The 22,565-nt window shown below is 43.6% G+C and overlaps 1 protein-coding gene across 1 annotated transcript in view; it reads left to right on the forward strand.

Annotated features, from left to right (window-relative positions):
- The first annotated feature begins 20,318 nt into the window (after nt 1-20,318).
- The window catches only part of LOC120026192 (KN motif and ankyrin repeat domain-containing protein 1-like), a 28,708-nt gene continuing 26,461 nt past the window's right edge, over nt 20,319-22,565 (forward strand). The window contains exon 1 of the mRNA XM_038971017.1: nt 20,319-20,472. Coding sequence (XP_038826945.1) covers nt 20,319-20,472 — 154 coding nt within the window. The remainder of the gene's footprint in view (nt 20,473-22,565) is intronic.

Here is a 22,565-nt window from a genome sequence, read left to right on the forward strand (position 1 = left end):
CAGAAATGTTTTTAAGATACTGTGCTGCTATACCATCTGGTTTGCAGTAAATTATTTGGTTTTGGCTGGATATCTGGAGCATGCTAACAGGGGTCCTACCTACCACTCCCACTGCTTGACCTCAACAATGCTAGCTAATGCTATTCAATAGATACTGCAAATCCACAGTTTGGGTCATTGGCTCTCTGGGTCCATAAACTACATTCAGGGTCAGGAATGTGAAACCCTGAACTAACACACCCAAGTCAAATAAGCAGCTAATCATGGTACAATCTAGTCAAGAGTTGGCCACCCGTGTTCTATGTTTCCATAAGATGAGGAGTCTTTGATATAGATGGGCTAACCTTTTAACATAGCATTTACCAGATGCATTGATCACTACACAAGTTACACAAAATATCTCTCTCACCTCTATTACCGTCAAAAGACTATTATTAGAATCAGCATTCCATATACGTAAAAGCAAATGACGTTTTGAAAAGTCCCATGAACTCCATAAACTAGATTAGCTAGTTAGACAGAAAATAGTAAACACATAAAGAACTACACATACAGCAGCGTTTCCCAAACTCTCTAATGTTTTTGTCCTAGCACTACACAGGTGATTCAAATAATCAAAGCTTAATGATGAGTTGACCATTTGCATCAGCTGTGTAGTGCTAGGGCAAAAACTAAAATGTGCTCCCTTTGGGGTTCCCAGGACAAATTTTGGAAAACGCTGACATACATAATAGTTATGGGTATGTTGTTTTTAATGATAAATCAGTGTTACCTGTGATATATGAGCCAGGAATAGAAGTGTCCAGATCTCCATGAACAGCGACACTGTAATACCCGTAGTTTACTTTAGAGACAGTCGTGTGTCAACAACTCCTCCCCTCTACCCTCCCTCACATGTGCTATTCACAAAAGAAATAAAAATAACACACCACCTAACACTAACACACTAACACACGCACGCACACACACACACACACACACACACACACACACACACACACACACACACACACACACACACACACACACACACACACACACACACACACACACACACACAGCTATGTCCTGTTATTCCACGTTGAGGTCAGTTTTATTCCTGCTGGATCTTAAATTAGCATAATTCTTTTTTAGGTCCTCAGTCAAAGGTTAAATCAGAGGTTTGACCCCGTTCCCACTCCGTCTGGTGCCATTGCAGGTCATGCCCATAACTAATACTGCCCAATTTACTATAAGTTGCATTATCAAATGCTTTGCACATAAAAACATATGTACAGTGAAAAACACTTTCCACAAGCAATATATCCTAGTGTGGCAAAGCTTTAAAAGGGGGGCATATATCCTAGTGTGGCAAAACTTTAAAAGGGGGGCATGACTTAGCAAGTATTACTTAGCAAGTATTACTGAACTCAAACCCAAATTAAGCGAATCATTATGTTAACCCCTCCTCAAGGAAACCAACCCCTCCAGTTACAGTATGTAAGGTACAGTAAGGTTATTCAGCACATAAACAGACATAGTTTAAACAAAGTTATTCATTCATTACACAACAATAGGAAATGGAAATAGTTCTCCCCAACTCACACCTATGATAATCTAGAGGTAAAACACATAAAACAGCCCAATTATGATATCATTATTATATTATCGGTTCATACAGTAACATGCATTCTCACCTAGTCAAGGATCTGACAAAAACGAGTCAAGATCATATTTAAAGCCAATCCATCAGGGAAAACAGAAAACCTAGAAATCCAGCAATTTGGTTGGATTTGTTTTTATTTGCGATACCCTGCATATAGGAAAATAACATGTAATCTAATTATTCTCATAATCCACTCAGAGACTCTTGAACATAAATCCAGTTACCGTAAGTATTCAACGCCTCAAGAAAGATCCATTAACTCAGCGTCCCACTACTCTTCTGAGTGTCCTGTTTAAATCAGGGACTAGTAGCCTACTCTCCCGTTCAGATCCTCTAGGAATCTTATTCAATTATATGCCCTGCTCTCCCTCTCTCTCCACTCTCATGCCATTCTCTTTCCCCCTCTCGCTGTCCTCTCCCCTCTTCCCACTCGCTGTCCTCTCCCCTCTCACTGTCCTCTCCCCTCTCACTGTCCTCTCCCCTCTCCCTGTCCCTTGTTTCTCTACATTCTCTCCCCTGTCTCTCACCACCTTCTCTCCTTACCTTTACCCTGCATTTGGGAGACTTTCCTTCCAAGCAGCTAATCAGGGATCAGAATCCAGAATTGTTCTAAATCACCTCCGGTTTATTACTACCCCAGTGTGGTGGGCTTTCCTTCTTAACACTTTCAATAGCCGAATCCCAAAGAGTTTAACATAATTACAGTATAGAGATGAGGTATTTACCACCATCTTTGGTTAAGGCCGGTCAGGTTTTTTCCTGTACATGTGACCTGACCAAGGACATCTCTGGACTCCGGTATAAATAGAACGGTGAATTGAATTTTTCAGGTAGTGATTATAATTTATTATTGACTTATTAAACAAAACAAATTTGTCTGACTCATTGATATGACTTACTATGAAATTCCTAATACTATGATGTTTTTGCTCACTAAAGGCCAAGTGCAGTCAACATTTTTATTTTTATTTATTATTTTTGTTATATATATATTTCCACACTATGAGGTTGGAAAAATACTGTGAAATTGTGAAAATTATGATCATGCTGTTTTAGTGTAGGAACTGTTTGAAAACACTGCCTGGAATTTCAGCCTGTTTTGGTAGGATGGAGTTTTGGCCTGCCCTGTGACGTCTAGACCTGTTAGGTGGTGTGTTAATAGACCAATAAGAAATAGTCTGGCAATTACATCCTAGTTTTCAGTTTCCCCTCCCCACTCAGACCACTCCCAGACAGTCCTAGCAAAATTATTGCTGGAGAAGTTGTTCTTTGCTAAGAAGTGATTTTTGTTTATTTTGACCACTTTAATTGAAAACAATCACAGTAAGGTACTTAATTATTACCCATAAATGCGATAAATAATGCGATAAAAACAGCTGCATTGGGCCTTTAAACATTTGTTGTATATTTTATGTATTAGCAGACTTTATGAATCAAATCAAAGTTTATTTGTCACGTGCGCCGAATACAACAGGTGTAGACTTTACAGTGAAATGCTTACTTACAGGCTCTAACCAATAGTGCAAAAAAAGGTATTAGGTGAACAATAGGTAAGTAAAGAAATAAAACAACAGTAAAAAGACAGGCTATATACAGTAGCGAGGCTATAAAAGTAGCGAGGCTACATACAGACACCGGTTAGTCAGGCTGACTGAGGTAGTATGTACATGTAGATATGGTTAAAGTGACTATGCATATATGATGAACAGAGAGTAGCAGTAGCGTAAAAGAGGCGTTGGCGGGTGGTGGGACACAATGCAGATAGCCCGGTTAGCCAATGTGCGGGAGCACTGGTTGGTCAGCCTCAATTGAGGTAATATGTACATGAATGTACAGTTAAAGTGACTATGCATATATGATAAACAGAGAGTAGCAGCAGCATAAAAAGAGGGGTTGGGGGGGCACACAATGCAAATAGTCCGGGTAGCCATTTGATTACCTGTTCAGGAGTCTTATGGCTTGGGGGTAAAAACTGTTGAGAAGCCTTTTTGCCCTAGACTTGGCACTCCGGTACCGCTTGCCATGCGGTAGTGTGGCTACCACATGCCTGTGCCACATGGTCAATAATACTAGGTTAACAGGTCAAAACCCTTGTTTCCTTACTTCTCTAAATATACAACAACGTGGTCAAATAAAAACAAATTTGGCCACATGAACTGAGAGACTGGTCGATGAAATTCTTGAGAAACACATGGACTCTCTGTTCTTACAGTAAGGCTGATAAGCAAGAAAAAACTTGTTACATTTTTAATTTCAAATTCTCTAGTCGATAACATTAAAGAATCAACATGAATTTCAAATATATACAGTGTACTCGGAAAGTATTCAGACCCCTTGACTTTTCCCATTTTTTTTTTTACATGAATCTAAAATGGATTAAATAAAACAAAATCTTCACTAATCTACACACAATAACCCATAATAACAAAGTGAAAACAGGTTTTTAGATTTTTTGGCAAATTTACAAAACAACTAAAACAGAAATACCTTATTTACATAAGTATTCAGACCCTTTGCTATGAGACTCGAAATTGAGATCAGATGTATCCTGTTTTCATTGATCATCCTTGCTTCTACAAATTGTTTGGAGTCCACCTGTGGTAAATTCAACTGATTGGACATGATTTGGAAAGGCACACACCTGTCTATATAAGGTCCCACAGTTGACAGTGCATGTCAGAGCAAAAACTAAGGCACGAGGTTGAAGGAATTGTCCGTAGTGCGCCGAAACAGGATAGTGTCGATACACAGATCTGGGGAAGGGTACCAAAACATTTCTTCAACATTGAAGGTCCCCAAGATGACGGTGGCCTCAATCATTCTTAAATGGAAGAAGTTTGGAACCACCAAGACTCTTCCTAGAGCTGGCTACCCGGCCACACTGAGCAATCAGGGGAGAAGGGCCTTGGTCAGGGAGGTGACCAACAACCCACTGGTCATTCTGACATAGCTCTAGAGTTCCTCTGTGGAGATGTGAGGATCATCCACAAGGACAACCATCTCTGCAGCACACAACCAATCAGGCCTTTATGGTAGCGTGGCTAGACGGAAGCCACTTCTCAGTAAAATGCACATAACAGCCCGCTTGGAGTTTGCCAAAAGGCACCTAAAGACTCTCAAATCAAATCAAATGTATTTATATAGCCCTTCTTACATCAGCTGATATCTTAAAGTGCTGTACAAAAACCCAGCCTAAAACTCCAAACAGCAAGCAATGCAGGCACGGTGGCTAGGAAAAACTCCCTAGAAAGGCCAGAACCTAGGAAGTAACCTAGAGAGGAACCAGGCTATGAGGGGTGGCCAGTCCTCTTCTGGCTGTGCCGGGTGGAGATTGTAACAGAACATGGCCAAGATGTTCAAATGTTCATAAATGACCAACATGGTCAAATAATAATAATCACAGTGGTTGTCGAGGGTGCAACAGGTCAGCGCCTCAGGAGTAAATGTCAGTTGGCTTTCCATAGCCGATCATTCAGAGTAGCTCTACCGCTCCTGCTGTCTCTAGAGAGTTGAAAACAGCAGAACTGGGACAGGTAGCACGTCCGGTGAACAGGTCAGGGTTCCATAGCCGCAGGAAGAACAGTTGAAACTGGAGCAGCAGCACAGCCAGGTGGACTGGGGACAGCAAGGAGTCATCATGCCAGGTAGTCCTGGGGCATGGTCCTAGGGGTCAGGTCCTCAGAGAGAGAGAGAGAAAGAAAGAAAGAGAGAATTAGAAATCAAATAAAATTTTATTTGTCACATACACATGGTTAGCAGATGTTAATGCGAGTGTAGCGAAATGCTTGTGCTTCTAGTTCCGACAATGCAGTAATAACAAACAAGTAATCTAACCTAACAATTCCACAACTACTACCTTATACACACAAGTGTAAAGGGATAAAGAATATGTACATAAAGATATATGAATGAGTGATGGTACAGAACGGCATAGGCAAGATGCAGTAGATGGTATAGTGTACAGTCTATACATATGAGATGAGTAATGTAGGGTATGTAAACATAAAGTGGCATAGTTTAAAGTGGCTAGTGATACATGTATTACATAAAGATGGCAAGATGCAGTGGATGATATACAGTACAGTATATACATATACATATGAGATGAGTAATGTAGGGTATGTAAACATTATATTAAGTGGCATTGTTTAAAGTGGCTAGTGATACATTTTTACATAATTTCCATCAATTCCCATTATTAAAGTGGCTGGAGTTGAGTCAGTATGTTGGCAGCGGCCACTAAATGTTAGTGGTGGCTGTTTAACAGTCTGATGGCCTTGAGATAGAAGCTGTTTTTCAGTCTCTCGGTCCCTGCTTTGATGCACCTGTACTGACCTCGCCTTCTGGATGATAGCGGGGTGAACAGGCAGTGGCTCGGGTGGTTGTTGTCCTTGATGACCTTTATGGCCTTCCTGTGACATCGGGTGGTGTAGGTGTCCTGGAGGGCAGGTAGTTTGCCCCCGGTGATGCGTTGTGCAGACCTCACTACCCTCTGGAGAGCCTTACGGTTGTGGGCGGAGCAGTTGCCGTACCAGGCGGTGATACAGCCCGACAGGATGCTCTCAATTGTGCATCTGTAGAAGTTTGTGAGTGCTTTTGGTGACAAGCCGAATTTCTTCAGCCTCCTGAGGTTCTTCACAACGCTGTCTGTGTGGGTGGACCAATTCAGTTTGTCCGTGATGTGTACACCGAGGAACTTAAAACTTTCCACCTTCTCCACTACTGTCCCGTCAATGTGGATAGGGGGGTGCTCCCTCTGCTGTTTCCTGAAGTCCACAATCATCTCCTTTGTTTTGTTAACGTTGAGTGTGAGGTTATTTTCCTGACACCACACTCCGAGGGCCCTCACCTCCTCCCTGTAGGCCGTCTCGTCGTTGTTGGTAATCAAGCCTACCACTGTAGTGTCGTCCGCAAACACCTGGGGGCGGCCCGTCAGGAAGTCCAGGACCCAGTTGCACAGGGCGGGGTCGAGACCCAGGGTCTCGAGCTTGATGACGAGTTTGGAGGGTACTATGGTGTTAAATGCTAAGCTGTAGTCGATGAACAGCATTCTCACATAGGTATTCCTCTTGTCCAGATGGGTTAGGGCAGTGTGCAGTGTGGTTGCCATTGCGTCGTCTGTGGACCTATTGGGTCGGTAAGCAAATTGGAGTGGGTCTAGGGTGTCAGGTAGGGTGGAGGTGATATGGTCCTTGACTAGTCTCTCAAAGCACTTCATGATGACGGAAGTGAGTGCTACGGGGCGGTAGTCGTTTAGCTCAGTTACCTTAGCTTTCTTGGGAACAGGAACAATGGTGGCCCTCTTGAAGCATGTGGGAACAGCAGACTGGGATAAGGATTGATTGAATATGTCCTTAAACACACCAGCCAGCTGGTCTGCGCATGCTCTGAGGACGCGGCTGGGAATGCCGTCTGGGCCTGCAACCTTGCGAGGGTTAACACGTTTAAATGTTTTACTCACCTCGGCTGCAGTGAAGGAGAGCCCGCAGGTTTTGGTAGCGGGCCGTGTCAGTGGCACTGTATTGTCCTCAAAGCGAGCAAAAAAGTTATTTAGTCTGTCTGGGAGCAAGACATCCTGGTCCGCGACGGGGCTGGTTTTCTTTTTGTAATCCGTGATTGACTGTAGACCCTGCCACATACCTCTTGTGTCTGAGCTGTTGAATTGCGTCTCTACTTTGTCTCTATACTGGGACTTAGCTTGTTTGATTGCCTTGCGGAGGGAATAGCTACACTGTTTGTATTCGGTCATGTTTCCGGTCACCTTGCCCTGGTTAAAAGCAGTGGTTCGCACTTTCAGTTTCACGCAAATGCTGCCATCAATCCACGGTTTCTGGTTTGGGAATGTTTTAATCGTTGCTGTGGGTACGACATCGTCAATGCACTTTCTAATGAACTCGCTCACCGAATCAGCGTATTCGTCAATGTTGTTGTTGGACGCAATGCGGAACATATCCCAATCCACGTGATCGAAGCAGTCTTGAAGCGTGGAATCAGATTGGTCGGACCAGCGTTGAACAGACCTGAGCGCGGAAGTTTGCTGTTTAATTTCTGTTTGTAGGCTGGAAGCAACAAAATGGAGTCGTGGTCAGCTTTTCCGAAAGGAGGCGGGGGAGGGCCTTATATGCGTCGCGGAAGTTAGTATAACAATGATCCAAGGTTTTACCAGCCCTGGTAGCACAATCGATATGCTGATAGAATTTAGGGAGTTTTGTTTTCAGATTAGCCTTGTTAAAATCCCCAGCTACGATGAATGCAGCCTCAGGGTGTGTGGTTTCCAGTTTACAAAGAGTCAGATAAAGTTCGTTCAGGGCCATCGATGTGTCTGCTTGGGGGGAATATACACGGCTGTGATTATAATCGAAGAGAATTCCCTTGGTAGATAATGCGGTCGACATTTGATTGTGAGGAATTCTAAATCTGGTGAACAGAATGACTTGAGTTCTTGTATGTTGTTATGATCACACCACGTCTCGTTGATCATAAGGCATACACCCCCGCCCCTCTTCTTACCAGAAAGATGTTTGTTTCTGTCGGCGCAATGCGTGAAGAAACCAGCTGGCTGCACCGACTCCGTTAGCGTCTCTCGAGTGAGCCATGTTTCCGTGAAGCAAAGAACGTTACAATCCCTGATGTCTCTTTGGAATGTTACCCTTGCTCGGATTTCATCAACCTTATTGTCAAGAGACTGGACATTGGCGAGTAGTATGCTAGGGAGTGGAGCGCGATGTGCCCGTCTCCGAAGCCTGACCAGGAGACCGCTTCGTTTGCCCCTTTTACGGCGTCGTTGTTTAGGGTCGCCGGCTGGGATCAGATCCATTGTATTGGGTGGAAGGCAAAACACAGGATCCGCTTCGGGAGAGTCATATTCCTGGTTGTAACGATGGTTGACGTTGCTCTTATATTCAGTAGTTCCTCCCGACTGTATGTAATGAAACCTAAGATTACCTGGGGTACCAATGTAAGGAATAACACATAAAAAAAAAAAATACTGCATAGTTTCCTAGGAACGCGAAGCGAGGCGGCCATCTCGGTCGGCGCCGGAAGTACCCATACTTAAGAGAGCATACTTAAATTCACACAGGACACCAGATAAGACAGGAGAAATACTCCAGATATAACAGACTGACCCTAGCCCCCCGACACATAAACTACTGCAGCATAAATACTGGAGGCTGAGACAGGAGGGGTCAGGAGACACTGTGGCACCATCCGGTGATACCCCCGGACAGGGCCAAACATGCAGGATATAATACTTTGCCAAAGCACAGCCCCCACACCACTAGAGGGATATCTTCAACCACCAACTTACCATCCTGAGACAAGGCAGAGTATAGCCCACAAAGATCTCCGCCACGGCACAACCCAAGGGGGGGCGCCAACCCAGACAGGAAGACCACGTCAGTGACTCAACCCATTCAAGCGACGCACCCCTCCTAGGGACGGCATGAAAGAGCACCAGTAAGCCAGTGACTCAGCCCCTGTAATAGGGTTAGAGGCAGAGAATCCCAGTGGAGAGAGGGGAACCGGCCAAGCAGAGACAGCAAGGGTGGTTCGTTGCTCCAGTGCCTTTCCGTTCACCTTCACACTCCTGGGCCAGACTACACTCAATCATAGGACCTACCGAAGAGATGAGTCTTCAATAGAGACTTAAAGGTTGAGACCGAGGCTGCGTCTCTCACATGGGTAGGCAGACCATTCCATAAAAATGGAGCTCTATAGGAGAAAGCCCTGCCTCCAGCTGTTTGCTTAGAAATTCTAGGGACAATTAGGAGGCCTGCGTCTTGTGACCGTAGCGTACGTGTAGGTATGTACGGCAGGACCAAAACGGAAAGATAGGTAGGAGCAAGCCCATGTAATGCTTTGTAGGTTAGCAGTAAAACCTTGAAATCAGCCCTTGCCTTAACAGGAAGCCAGTGTAGGGAGGCTAGCACTGGAGTGATATGATCAAATTTTTGGGTTCTAGTCAGGATTCTAGCTGCCGTATTTTGCACTAACTGAAGTTTATTTAGTGCTTTATCCGGGTAGCCGGAAAGTAGAGCATTGCAGTAGTCTAACCTAGAAGTGACAAAAGCATGGATTCATTTTTCTGCATCATTTTTGGACAGAAAATTTCAGATTTTTGCAATGTTACATAGATGGAAAAAAGCTGTCCTTGAAACAGTATTGATATGTTCATCAAAAGAGAGATCAGGGTCCAGAGTAACGCTGAGGTCCTTCACAGTTTTATTCGAGACGACTGTACAACCATCAAGATTAATTGTCAGATTCAACAGATCTCTTTGTTTCTTGGGACCTAGAACAAGCATCTCTGTTTTGTCCGAGTTTAAAAGTAGAACATTTGCAGCCATCCACTTCCTTATGTCTGAAACACAGGTATCCAGCGAGGGCAATTTGGGGCTTCACCATGTTTCATCGAAATGTACAGCTGTGTGTCATCCGCATAGCAGTGAAAGTTAACATTATGTTTTCGAATTACATCCCCAAGAGGTAAAATATATAGTGAAAACAATAGTGGTCCTAAAACGGAACCTTGAGGAACACCGAAACTTACAGTTGATTTGTCAGAGGACAAACCATCCACAGAGACAAACTGATATCTTTCCGACAGATAAGATCTAAACCAGGCCAGAACTTGTCCGTGTAGACCAATTTGAGTTTACAATCTCTCCAAAAGAATGTGGTGACCGATGGTATCAAAAGCAGCACTAAGGTCTAGGAGCACGAGGACAGATGCAGATCCTCGGTCTGACGCCATTAAAAGGTCATTTACCACCTTCACAAGTGCAGTCTCAGTGCTATGATGGGGTCTAAAACCAGACTGAAGCATTTCGTATACATTGTTTGTCTTCAGGAAGGCAGTGAGTTGCTGTGCAACAGCTTTTTCCATTTTTTTTTTGAGGAATGGGAGATTCGATATAGGCCGATAGTTTTTTATATTTTCTGGGTCAAGGTTTGGCTTTTTCAAGAGAGGCTTTATTCCTGCCACTTTCAGTGAGTTTTGTACACATCCGGTGGATAGAGAGTCCTTTATTATGTTCAACATAGGAGGGCCAAGCACAGGAAGCAGCTCTTTCAGTAGTTTTGTTGGAATAAGGTCCAGTATGCAGCTTGAAGGTTTAGAGGCCATGATTATTTTCATCATTGTGTCAAGAGATATAGTACTAAAACACTTGAGTGTCTCCCTTGATCCTAGGTCCTGGCAGAGTTGTGCAGACTCAGGACAACTGAGCTTTGGAGGAATATGCAGATTTAAAGAGGAGTCCGTAATTTGCTTTCTAATGATCATGATCTTTTCCTCAAAGAAGTTCATGAATTTATCACTGCTGAAGTGAAAGCCATCCTCTCTTGGGGAATGCGGCTTTTTAGTTAACTTTGCGACAGTATTGTTCTTATTTTCCTCAATTAAGTTGGAAAAATAGGATGATCCAGCAGCAGTGAGGGCTCTTCGATACTGCACGGTACTGTCTTTCCAAGCTAGTCGAAAGACGTCCAGTTTGGTGTGGCGCCATTTCCGTTCCAATTTTCTGGAAGCTTGCTTCAGAGCTCGGGTATTTTCTGTATACCAGGGAGCTAGTTTCTTATGACAAATGTTTTTAGTTTTTAGGGGTGCGACTGCATCTAGGGTATTGCGCAAGGTTAAATTGAGTTTCTCAGTTAGGTGGTTAACTGATTTTGTCCTCTGACATCCTTGGGTAGGCAGAGGGAGTCTGGAAGGGCATCAAGGAATCTTTGGGTTGTCTGAGAATTTATAGCACAACTTTTGATGATCCTTGGTTGGGGTCTGAGCAGATTATTTGTTGTGATTGCAAACGTAATAAAATGGTGGTCCGATAGTCCAGGATTATAAGGGAAAACATTAAGATCCACAACATTTATTCCATGGGACAAAACTAGGTCCAGAGTATGATTGTGGCAGTGAGTAGGTCCGGAGACATGTTGTACAAAACCCATTGAGTCGATGATGGCTCCGAAAGCCCTTTGGAGTGGGTCTGTGGACTTTTCCATGTGAATATTAAAGTCACCAAAAATTTGAATATTATCTGCTAGGTCTGATAGAAATTCAGGGAACTCAGTGAGGAACGCTGTATATCGCCCAGGAGGCCTGTAAACAGTAGCTATAAAAAGTGATTGAGTAGGCTGTGTAGATTTCATGACTAGAAGCTCAAAAGACGAAAACATCGTTTTTTTTTGGTAAATTGAAATTTGCTATCGTAAATATTAGCAACACCTCCACCTTTGCGTGGTCACTAGTGTAACCAGGAGGTGAGGCCTCATTTAACACAGTAAATTCATCAGGCTTAAGCCATGAGAAACAAGATTCTCTGGTCTGATGAAACCAAGATTGAACTCTTTGGCCTGAATGCCAAGTATCATGTCTGGAGGAAACCTGGCACCACCCCTACGGTGAAGCATGGCGGTGGCAGCATCATACTGTGGGGATGTTTTTCTGCGGCAGGGAGACTAGTCAGGGGTGAGGGAAAGATGATCGGAGCAAAGTACAGAGAGATCCTTGATGAAAACCTGCTCCAGAGTGCTCAGGACCTCAGACTGGGGAGAAGGTTCTCATTCCAACAGGAAAACGAGCCTAAGCACAGAGCCAAGACAACGCAGTGGCTTATGAATGTCCTTGAGTGGCCCAGCCAGAACGCGGACTTGAACCTGATCTAACATCTCTGGAGAGACCTGAAAATAGCTGTGCAGCAATGCTCCCCATCCAACCTGACAGAGCTGGAAAAGATCTGCAGAGAAGAATGGGAGAAACTCCCCAAATACAGGTGTGCCAAGCTTGTAGCTTCATACCCAAGAAGACTCAAGGCTGTAATCGCTGCCAAAGGGGCTTCAACAAAGTACTGAGTAAAGGGTCTGAATACTTAATAAGTGACACTGTAAAGTCCATGGAGGATAAGAGCACCTCCTCCCAGCTGCCCACTGCACTGAGGATAGGAAACACTGTCACCACCGATAAATCTACGATAATCAATCATTTCAATAAGCATTTTTCCACGGCTGGCCATGCTTTCCACCTGGCTACCCCTACCCCGGTCAACATCTCAGCACCCCCTGCAGCAACTTGTCCAACCCCCCCCCCCCCCCCCGCTTCTCCTCCTGACAGCTGATGTTCTGAAAGACCTGCAAAATCTGGATCCCTACAAATCAGCTGGGCTAGACAATCTTTCTAAAATTATCCGCCGAAATTGTTGCAACCCCTATTACTAGCCTATTCAACCTCTCGTTCGTATTGTCTGAGATCCCCAAAGATTGGAAAGCTGGCGCGGTCATCCCCCTCTTCAAAGGGGGAGACACTCTAGACCCAAACTGTTATAGACCTATATCCATCCTGCCCTGCCTTTCTAAAATATTAGAAAGCTAAGTTAATAAACAAATCACCGACCATTTCGAATCCCACGTACCTTCTCCACTATGCAATCTGGTTTCAGAGCTGGTCATGGGTGCACCTCAGCCACGCTTAAGGTCATAAAAGATATCATAACCGCCATCGATAAAAGACAGTACTGTGCAGCCGTCTTCATCGACCTGGCCAAGGCTTTCGACTCTGGTCAATCACTGCATTCTTATCGGCAGACTCAATAGCCTTGGTTTCTCAAATGACTGCCTCGCCTGGTTCACCAACTACTTCTCAGATAGAGTTCAGTGTGTCAAATCGGAGGGCCTGTTGTCCGGACCTCTGGCAGTCTCTATGGGGGTGCCACAGGGTTCAATTCTTGGGCAGACTATTTTCTCTATATATATCAATGATGTCGCTCTTGCTGCTGGTGATTCTCTGATCCACCTCTACGCAGACGACACCATTCTGTATATGTCTGGCCCTTCTTTGGACACTGTGTTAACTTCTCTAGGGTAGGGGGCAGCATTTGGAATTTTGGATGAAATGCATGCCCAAATTAAACTGCCTGCTTCTCGGGCCCAGAAGATATGATATGCATATAACTGATAGATGTGGATAGAAAACACTCTAAAGTTTCCAAAACTGTTAAAATAGTGTCTGTGAGTATAACAGAACTGATTTGGCAGGCGAAAACCTGAGAAAATCCATTCAGGAAGTAGTTATTTGTTTGGTTTTGTAGTTTTCTATTCAATGCCATTACATTGACTTAGGACTCAAATTGCAGTTTCTATGCCTTCCACTAGATGTCAACAGTCTTTAGAAATTGTTTCAGGCTTGTATTCTGAAAAATGAAGAAGACCAGTCTGAATGAGTGGACCGTAAAGTGTCACAGATCTTTTTCATGCGCGAGGCCGAGAGAGTGCGTTTCTTGTTTACCTTTTAAATTGACAACGTTATTGTCCGGTTGAAATATTATCGATTATTTAGGCTAAAAACATCCTGAGGATTGAATATAAACATCGTTTGACATGTTTCTATGAACTTTACGGATACAATTTGGATTTTTTTGTCTTCCTGTTTTGACTGCGTTTGAGCCTGTGGATTACTGAAGAAAACGCCGAACAAAACGGAGGTTTTTGGATATAAAGAGACTTTATCGAACAAAATGAACATTTATTGAGTAAATGAATGTCTGCTGAGTGCAACCATATGAAGATCATCAAAGGTAAGGGATTAATTTTATCTCTATTTCTGACTTGTGTAACTGTTCTACTTGGCTGGTTACTGTTTGTAATGATTTGTCTAGTGGGCTATGTTCTCAAATAATCGTAAGGTATGCTTTCGCCGTAAAGCTTTTTTAAAATCTGACACCGTGGTTGGATTCACAAGAAGTTCATCTTTAAACCTATGTAAAATATGTTTTGTTTTCTGAATTTTTATAATGAGTATTTCTGTATTTGAATTTGGCGCCCAGCAGTTTCACTGGCTGTTGAAGAGGTGGGACGCTAACGTCTCACGTACCCAAGAGAGGTTAACAAACCTCCAAACGAGCATCAACAACATACAAAACACTCCTTTCGTGGCCTCCAACTGCTTTTAATGCTAGTAAAACTAAGTGCATGCTCTTCAACCGATTGCTGCCCGCACCCTCCTGTCCGACTAGCATCACTACTCTGGACGGTTTTGACCTAGAATATGTGAACAACTATAAATACATAGGTGTCTGGTTAGACTGTAAACTCTCCTTCCAGACTCACATTAAGCATCTCCAATCCAAAATTAAATCTAGAATCGGCTTCCTATTTCGCAACAAAGCCTCCTTCACTCATGCCACCAAACATACCCTTGTAAAACTGACTATCCTTCCGATCCTCGACTTTGGCGGTGGCATTTACAAAATAGCCTCCAACACTCTACTCAGCAAACTGGCAATAGTCTATCACAGTGCCATCCGTTTTGTCACCAAAGCCCCATATATTACCCACCACTGCGACCTGTATGCTCTCATTGGCTGGCCCTCACTACATATCGTCACCAAACCCACTGGCTCCAGGTCATCTATAAGTCTTTGCTAGGTAAAGCCCCACCTTATCTCAGCTCACTGGTCACAATAGCAACACCCACCCGTAGCACGTGCTCCAGCAGGTATATTGCACTGGTCATCCCCAAAGCCAACACTTCTTTTGGCCGCCTTTCCTTACAGTTCTCGGCTGCCAATGACTGGAACGAATTGCAAAAATCACTGAAGCTGAAGTCTTATATCTCCATCTCTAACTTTAAGCATCAGCTATCTGAGCAGCTAACCGATCGCTGTACCTGTACACAGCCAATCTGTAAATAGCACACCCGACTACCTCATCCCCATATTATTACTTACCCTCTTGCTCTTTTGCACCCCAGTATCTCTACTTGCACATCATCATCATCTGCACATCTATCACTCCAGTATTAATGCTAAATTGTAATTATTTTCACCTCTAGGGTCTATTTATTGCCTACCTCCCTACTCTTTTAGATTTGCACATGCTGTACATAGATTTTTCTATTTTTCTTTTGTGTTAACGACTGTACGTTTATTTATGTGTAACTCTGTGTTGTTGTTTGTGTCGCACTGCTTTGCTATATCTTGGCCAGGTCGCAGTTGTAAATGAGAACTTGTTCTCAACTGGCATACCTGGTTAAATAAAGGTGAAATATTTTTTTAAATAAAATGTGATATTTCAGTTTATTTTATTTTTAATACATTTGCATGTGCGTACATTGATGAAAAAAAAATACAATTTTATACATTTTAGAATAAGACTAATGTAACAAAATGTGGAAAAAGTAAAGGGGTCTGAATACTTTCTGAATGCACTGTAAACACCTACTGTATGTCTAAGACTGAAACTAGGCAGGGGAGTAGAGTTTATTTGGGAATAATTTATGAAGTCAAGCATCTCCATTGGCCTCAGGTGAGGATTGAGGTCCCTGGGCCAAGACCGGTAGCCGGGCTGATGCGACTCACGTGGTACACCTTGAGGGAGAGTTGTGACACACTAATCTGGACATGAGTCAGTTTGTTGGTGCTATATTCCAGCAACAATTGGCTTGAGCTTTGATTGGTTCTCTCAGAAATCATTGCATGATTACAGTGCACATGTACTTTCACTTCAGGTTTCATTTACCCCCCAAAAATATAAAGTCCAATGTGTTTCCATCGCATTTTAAAGCATATGGATAGTTTTGTTACAAAAACTATTGTATTAAATGTGCCTACTCTGGTCTTGTCACATGCACTCTAGCCAACAGTTCACAGAGTTATTATATATTTTTTTAACCTTTATTTAAGTAGGCAAGTCAGTTAAGAACAAATTCTTAATTACAATGACAGCCTACCCCGGCCAAACCCTAACCCGAACGACACTGGGCCAGTTGTGTGCCGCCCTATGGGACCCCCAATCACGGCCGGTTGTGACACAGCCTGGAATCGAACCAGGGTCTGTAGTGATGCCTCTAGCACTGAGATGCAGTGCCTTAGACCGCTGCGTCACTCGGGAGCCCAAATACAGTGCAGGTAGGCTAATCTACATTATGAGATTATTTTGGATAAGAGCAAGAATATTTGTATATGCCAAATGGCAGTCAAGTGTCAATCATCATGTCACCATGACCCACAGTACTTATTGGAAAGCAGCATCAAGCTCATCACTGTGCACTTTCCCCACCATGTGATATTCATAATTTATTTCATCTGTAGCCTAATAAACTGCATGCTTTCCCAAGTCGTAGTGGGAGGACCACACACCAACACCATATCTTCGCATGACTCCAAGTTTACTTTAATATGATGGTTATTATATCAATATATTTGCACATAAATGCGTTACCAGCGCCTTTTCTTGCATAATACATTTTACAGACACAAAAAGATCCCACCATTGTTGCATCAAGGGTTAAAGGAAGCGGGTTCTTTTTAGTTATTGCAAAGAGAAACTCGACAGAACAAAGCATTAACATCATGAAGACGGTTTATTTCCAACATGACAGTGGATACAACCTAGCTGGTTCCAAGCTAAGTCCATCTGCACACGCTCAAAGGTAGCACACTTGAATACCCTTGCCAACAACCAATGAGGGCCTTCAACGGAAGAACTAACTGGCTAACATTGGCTAGCTACTTCCAGACACAAATGACAGATACCTCACCATTTTACTCGCCCTAGCAGAGCTGGTTAGGCTGTTTTCATGTTATCCAGAGCATTGGTGACTGTAAATGTGCTGCTCGCAAAAATTTAATTACGTTTTTTTTTACGACATTTACTGACACCGGCCATATTCAACAGGTGTTGAGCATTCGTAAATTCAACAGTTATTCTGCGCGAGAGCGCTCTGAAATCGAAGCAGATAGCCAGAATGAAAAATGTCCATTGAAACTCACAACAACTATACCACTTAGCTAAGAATGATGTGAATAATCAAGTCAATAAACTTTGGGTAGTTAGTTAGATAGCAGATAGTTAATAATACTGCCTGGCAAATTCGATGTATTAGTAGCCAAATAACGTTAGGTAGCTAGCTAACATACCGGTACCTACTGCTGTAATGCTATGCAATTCGTAAGGATAGCGTAGCTAACAAATTGTATTAAGGCACCTGCAAGTTCCTGGCACCTGCAAGTTCCCGGTCATTTCTGAGGGGAATGGCCCTAGCCCTCACCCTCCGATCCAACAGGTCCCAGACGTGCTCAATGCGATTGAGATCTGGGCTCTTTGCTGGCCATGGCAGAACACTGACATTCCTGTCTTGCAGGAAATCACGCACAGAACGAGCAGTATGGCTGGTGGCATTGTCGTGCTGGAGTGTCATGTCAGGATGAGCCTGCAGGAAGGGTACCACATGAGGGAGGAGGATGTCTTCCCTGTAACGCACAGCGTTGAGATTGCCTGCAATGACAACAAGCTCAGTCCGATGACGCTGTAACACACCGCCCCAGACCATGACGGACCCTCCACCTCCAAATCGATCCCGCTCCAGAGTACAGGCCTCGGTGTAATGCTCATTCCTTCATCGATAAACGCGAATCCGACCATCACCCCTGGTGAGACAAAACCGCAACTCGTCAGTGAAGAGCACTTTTTGCTAGTCCTGTCTGATCCAGCAACGGTGGGTTTGTGGCCATAGGCGACGTTGTTGCCGGTGATGGTGAGGACTTGCCTTACAACAGGCCTACTAGCCCTCAGTCCAGCTTCTTTCAGCCTATTGTGGACAGTCTGAGCACTGATGGAGGGATTGTGCGTTCCTGGTGTAACTCGGGCAGTTGTTGTTGCCATCCTGTACCTGTCCCGCAGGTGTGATGTTCGGATGTACAGATCCTGTGCGTCTCACAGTACGGACATTGCAATGTATTGCCCTGGCCACATCTGTAGTCCTCATGCCTCCTTGCAGCATGCCTAAGGCACGTTCATGCAGATGAGCAGGGACCCTGGGCATATTTTTGTTTTTGTTTTTCAGAGTCAGTAGAAAGGCCTCTTTAGTGTCCTAAGTTTTCATAACTGTGACCTTAATTGCCTACTGTCTGTAAGCTGTTAGTGTCTTAACGACCGTTCCACAGGTGCATGTTCATTAATTGTTTATGGTTCATTGAACAAGCATGGAAAACAGTGTTTAAACCCTTTACAATGAAGGTCTGTGAAGTGATTTGGATTTTTACAAATTATCTTTGAAAGACAGGGTCCTGAAAAAGGGATTTTTCTTTTTTTGCTGAGTTTATATCCATACTATGACCAATAAGCATACTATGTACTCAATTCACGTCACAAATAGTATGGTTAGTACGAGTATTCGAACACAGCTCTGGTCTGCATAATAACATTCTGCTTATCTTTCAAACACTACAACCATGTCTAACAAACAAACTATCTGTCGGCATTTATAAAATTGGAACAAAACCCTGTTTCCATCACAGCTGTCATGTTTTTTTTTTAATACGGTATGACTTTACTCGCATAAAACTGTGGAAAGGAAACGTGGTTACTGTTACATGCATTCATCTCAAACTGTATGGTAGCACCTGGCCACATGAGGCTTGTGATGGGAGGACTACTCATAGTAATGGCCGGAATGGTATCAGACACATGGACACCAGGAGTCAAAATATGCAGTGTTTACCATGAATGCAGTCTCCACGAACGCGGGAAAATTGGCTTTAAATTTCAATAGCGCTATACCGTGGATGTTCTGGACTATTTCTGGTATTGTATGGCACTTTGGCAAAGTGAGCAGGAAAAAAAGAAGATTGAAGGCAACCATATGCAAAGAATGAATTTAATTCAATTGTGGTCCTAGCGTTAAATTGAATACTGAATGGGCGGAGCAGGTGAGTGTGATGAGTACGGCATTTAAGCTACTCATTCTCTTCCTGCCGGGCGCATCAGAAAACTGCCCTCCAAAGTCTGCTTAAAAATCGTTGGACTGCCCCTTTCTTCGCTCGGTTCGGAGGATCTTCCGGAAAGACCAAGGAGAGAGAGTCTCACAGAATGTAAAAAAATTCTAAACTTAGGTTCTAAACACGAGCCAGTTGAAAGACACCAATATATCCTGACAAAAGACATGGCAGTATTACTCAGCAGCCTCTGTGTCAACAGAGACGAAGGGCACCACAACTACAGCACATTTTTACATTTTAGTCATTTAGCAGACGCTCTTATCCAGAGCGACTTACAGTAGAGTGCATACATTTTTTATTACATTTTACATACTGAGACAAGGATATCCCTACCGGCCAAACCCTCCCTAACCCGGACGACGCTATGACAATTGTGCGTCGCCCCACGGACCTCCCGGTTGCGGCCGGCTGCGACAGAGCCTGGGCGCGAACCCAGCCCAGCCTGGGCGCGAACCCAGAGACTCTGGTGGCGCAGCTAGCACTGCGATGCAGTGCCCTAGACCACTGCGCCACCCGGGAGGTCACCAGCCTCTGCATCCGGAAGGATGTTGGGGAGGTAAAGTCTGCTGTGACCTGCTGGGTAACCACTGAGGTGACATCCTGATACTTTAAGTGGGCGGCGACAGCAACCACAGCAACAGTCTCTGGAAAGACTAAGGAGAGGGACACAGTCTCACAGAAGGTAAACAAATGCAAAGCTTAGGTTCTAAACACTGGCCAGTTGAATGCCTCTACTACAAGGCACCAAGATATGACAGATGAAGGCATCTGTCAGAGTGCTCTCTGTCAGAGTTACTCATCAGCCTCAGTGTCCAGGTTGACGTTATGGAGCTTGACGTTGGTGTTTGGCGGAGCAGGTTAGCCCGAGGTTAAACTGACCCAGCAACATCCCGAGGATCATGTCTGCCACCCGGAGATACCTCTCCCGGTTCTCAGTGAAGAATTTGAGGGGCCAGCTACAGTCCAAAGAGAACATCCGCTGGTACTCCCCACAGAAAATGTATCCCAACCGGTCATTGGCCTCATGCTCACTACAGAGCATGTATCCCAACCGTTAGTGGCCTCCTACGTGGGCGCAGACAAGATCTCCAGCTCTTTCACCCAGCTCTTGACCAAGATCTTGAGCTGGTCGGCTAGGGCGAGGGAGGAACTGGATGTCTGCTGTGGTGACGGGATACATCCTCTCTACAAACCTGCACAGAATCCCTCTGAGAAAATCAGGTACAATGAGGTTGGTGGCTGGGTAAGCACTGGCTATTATCAAAGCCAGATTTATTCACAAATAAAACTTGATGAAGCCCAAGTTCAACATACAACAGATAACTCCAACAACCAGTGACATAGGTTATTAACCGAAATTGACTAACAATTTTCACCAAATGTAAATACTAATGTAGCCAAGATACACAAGCGATAGCCTCTGATGGCGGCATACTTCATAGCTATCATCCGACAAAATGACACACTTCTCAACTGAGCTCAGCCATAGGCTGATGTAGCATTCACAGTTACAACTGATACTAGATGGCACTAAAATACCATTATATGGACACATTTCATCTGAATAATTCAGATAAGTGGCTTTCAGATCACAGACATCAGAAATATAACACAATATAACAACGTCAAGGATACATATAGTTTGCTTTAAATTTTGAAGAAACATTTTATTTATATTCAAATGAAACAAACCAATGCATGGCGCAGTCAGCCAGCTACACTATCAGTAGCTAGCTAGATGCTAACGTGGCTTAAAAACAATGAATCAAAACAAGTAATACATACAGTAGTAGCTATAACACTTGCATACGTATTTACAACTAAATAGCAAACACAACATATCACTTCATATCTAGCAAGATATATTAGCTATTTCACCTTATCAGCAGGTCGATTTTGAATCTAGCTACGTAGCTAGCTAGCAAGCTTTCTCCCCTTTGTGAACGCAAATACGAGGTTCACTCTTGACACTGACACAAAAAGCAATTCCCATTCCTTATGTTCACAAAGCAAAAGTAAATGTCCAAGATGTGTATAAGTCTGTGTAAAAAGTATTAATTGGTAATGACAGTGAGGGAGAGGGCAGAGAAGAAGAGGGTCCACTCCCGTCAAAATCTGTCCACACGGGAATACAGAGATAAGCAGACCGATAAGCGGATCGCCTGCCTTCACGCCTTTGGGACAACGTCTCCCATTGTTAGGGCGGAGACAAGACCATCTCGTAATTACATACAGTATCTATGGAGAGGATGTCATGGTGGTTGCCTCCTCCCGATTGCCTTCCATTTTTGAAGACATTTATTTTCATTGTTAGTGGCCACTAGAGTATCTGGTCAGTATAATGGATAATCTGTGGATATAGCCAATAAAAACCCTTCTGTATTTTTGCTTCCTAAGCGTCTTCCCCAGTCCCAGCTTCACCTGTGACTGCCGCGGCACTGTCCACTGCCATGTGGTACGGAATGTCAGATCTCGGTATCCAGGTTTTGTAGCTGTACATGGTGCTGAAATCTACAATTGCCGCCATTTAGTTACCTTTGCCTTTAACTTTTGTGTGGTAGTGCTATTTATTGCCTTTGTGTTTCGTTATTGGCCTACATTTGTCCGCTTTATGAACGAGGGTAGCCTGATATTATTTCATTAAAGTGCTCCACACTATCCTATAAGAGTGTAAATATAGAAATTGTGAAGGTAATGAAGCAACTTTGGCTGTTGGACTTGGAGATTGGGATACACTTAAAAACATGGTTCTTGAGAGGTTATTTGAAGTGATTAATGGTTCTATAGCAATGGAGGCTGCTGAGGGGAGGATGGCTCATAATAATGGTTGGAACGTAGCGAATGGAATGGCATCAGACACATGGAAACCATGTGTTTGATGTATTGATTCCATTCCACCGCTTCCTCTACAGTCATTACCACGAGCCCGTCCTCCCCAATTAAGGTACCACCAACCACCTGTGTTCTATAGCAGGGTTGGGGTCAATGCCGTTTAAATTCAGGAAGTAACCAAATCCTATTCCAAATCTTCCTAAATTAAAAGCTTTGAAGAAAATTAGGATATTTCAGTGTAGGCCTACTTCCTGAATTGACTGGAATTGAAATGGAATTGACCCCATTCCTGGTATATAGCATTAGTTCTACTC

The sequence above is a fragment of the Salvelinus namaycush genome, chromosome 31 (genome assembly GCF_016432855.1).
Source record: "Salvelinus namaycush isolate Seneca chromosome 31, SaNama_1.0, whole genome shotgun sequence".
Classification (NCBI taxonomy): Eukaryota; Metazoa; Chordata; class Actinopteri; order Salmoniformes; family Salmonidae; genus Salvelinus; species Salvelinus namaycush.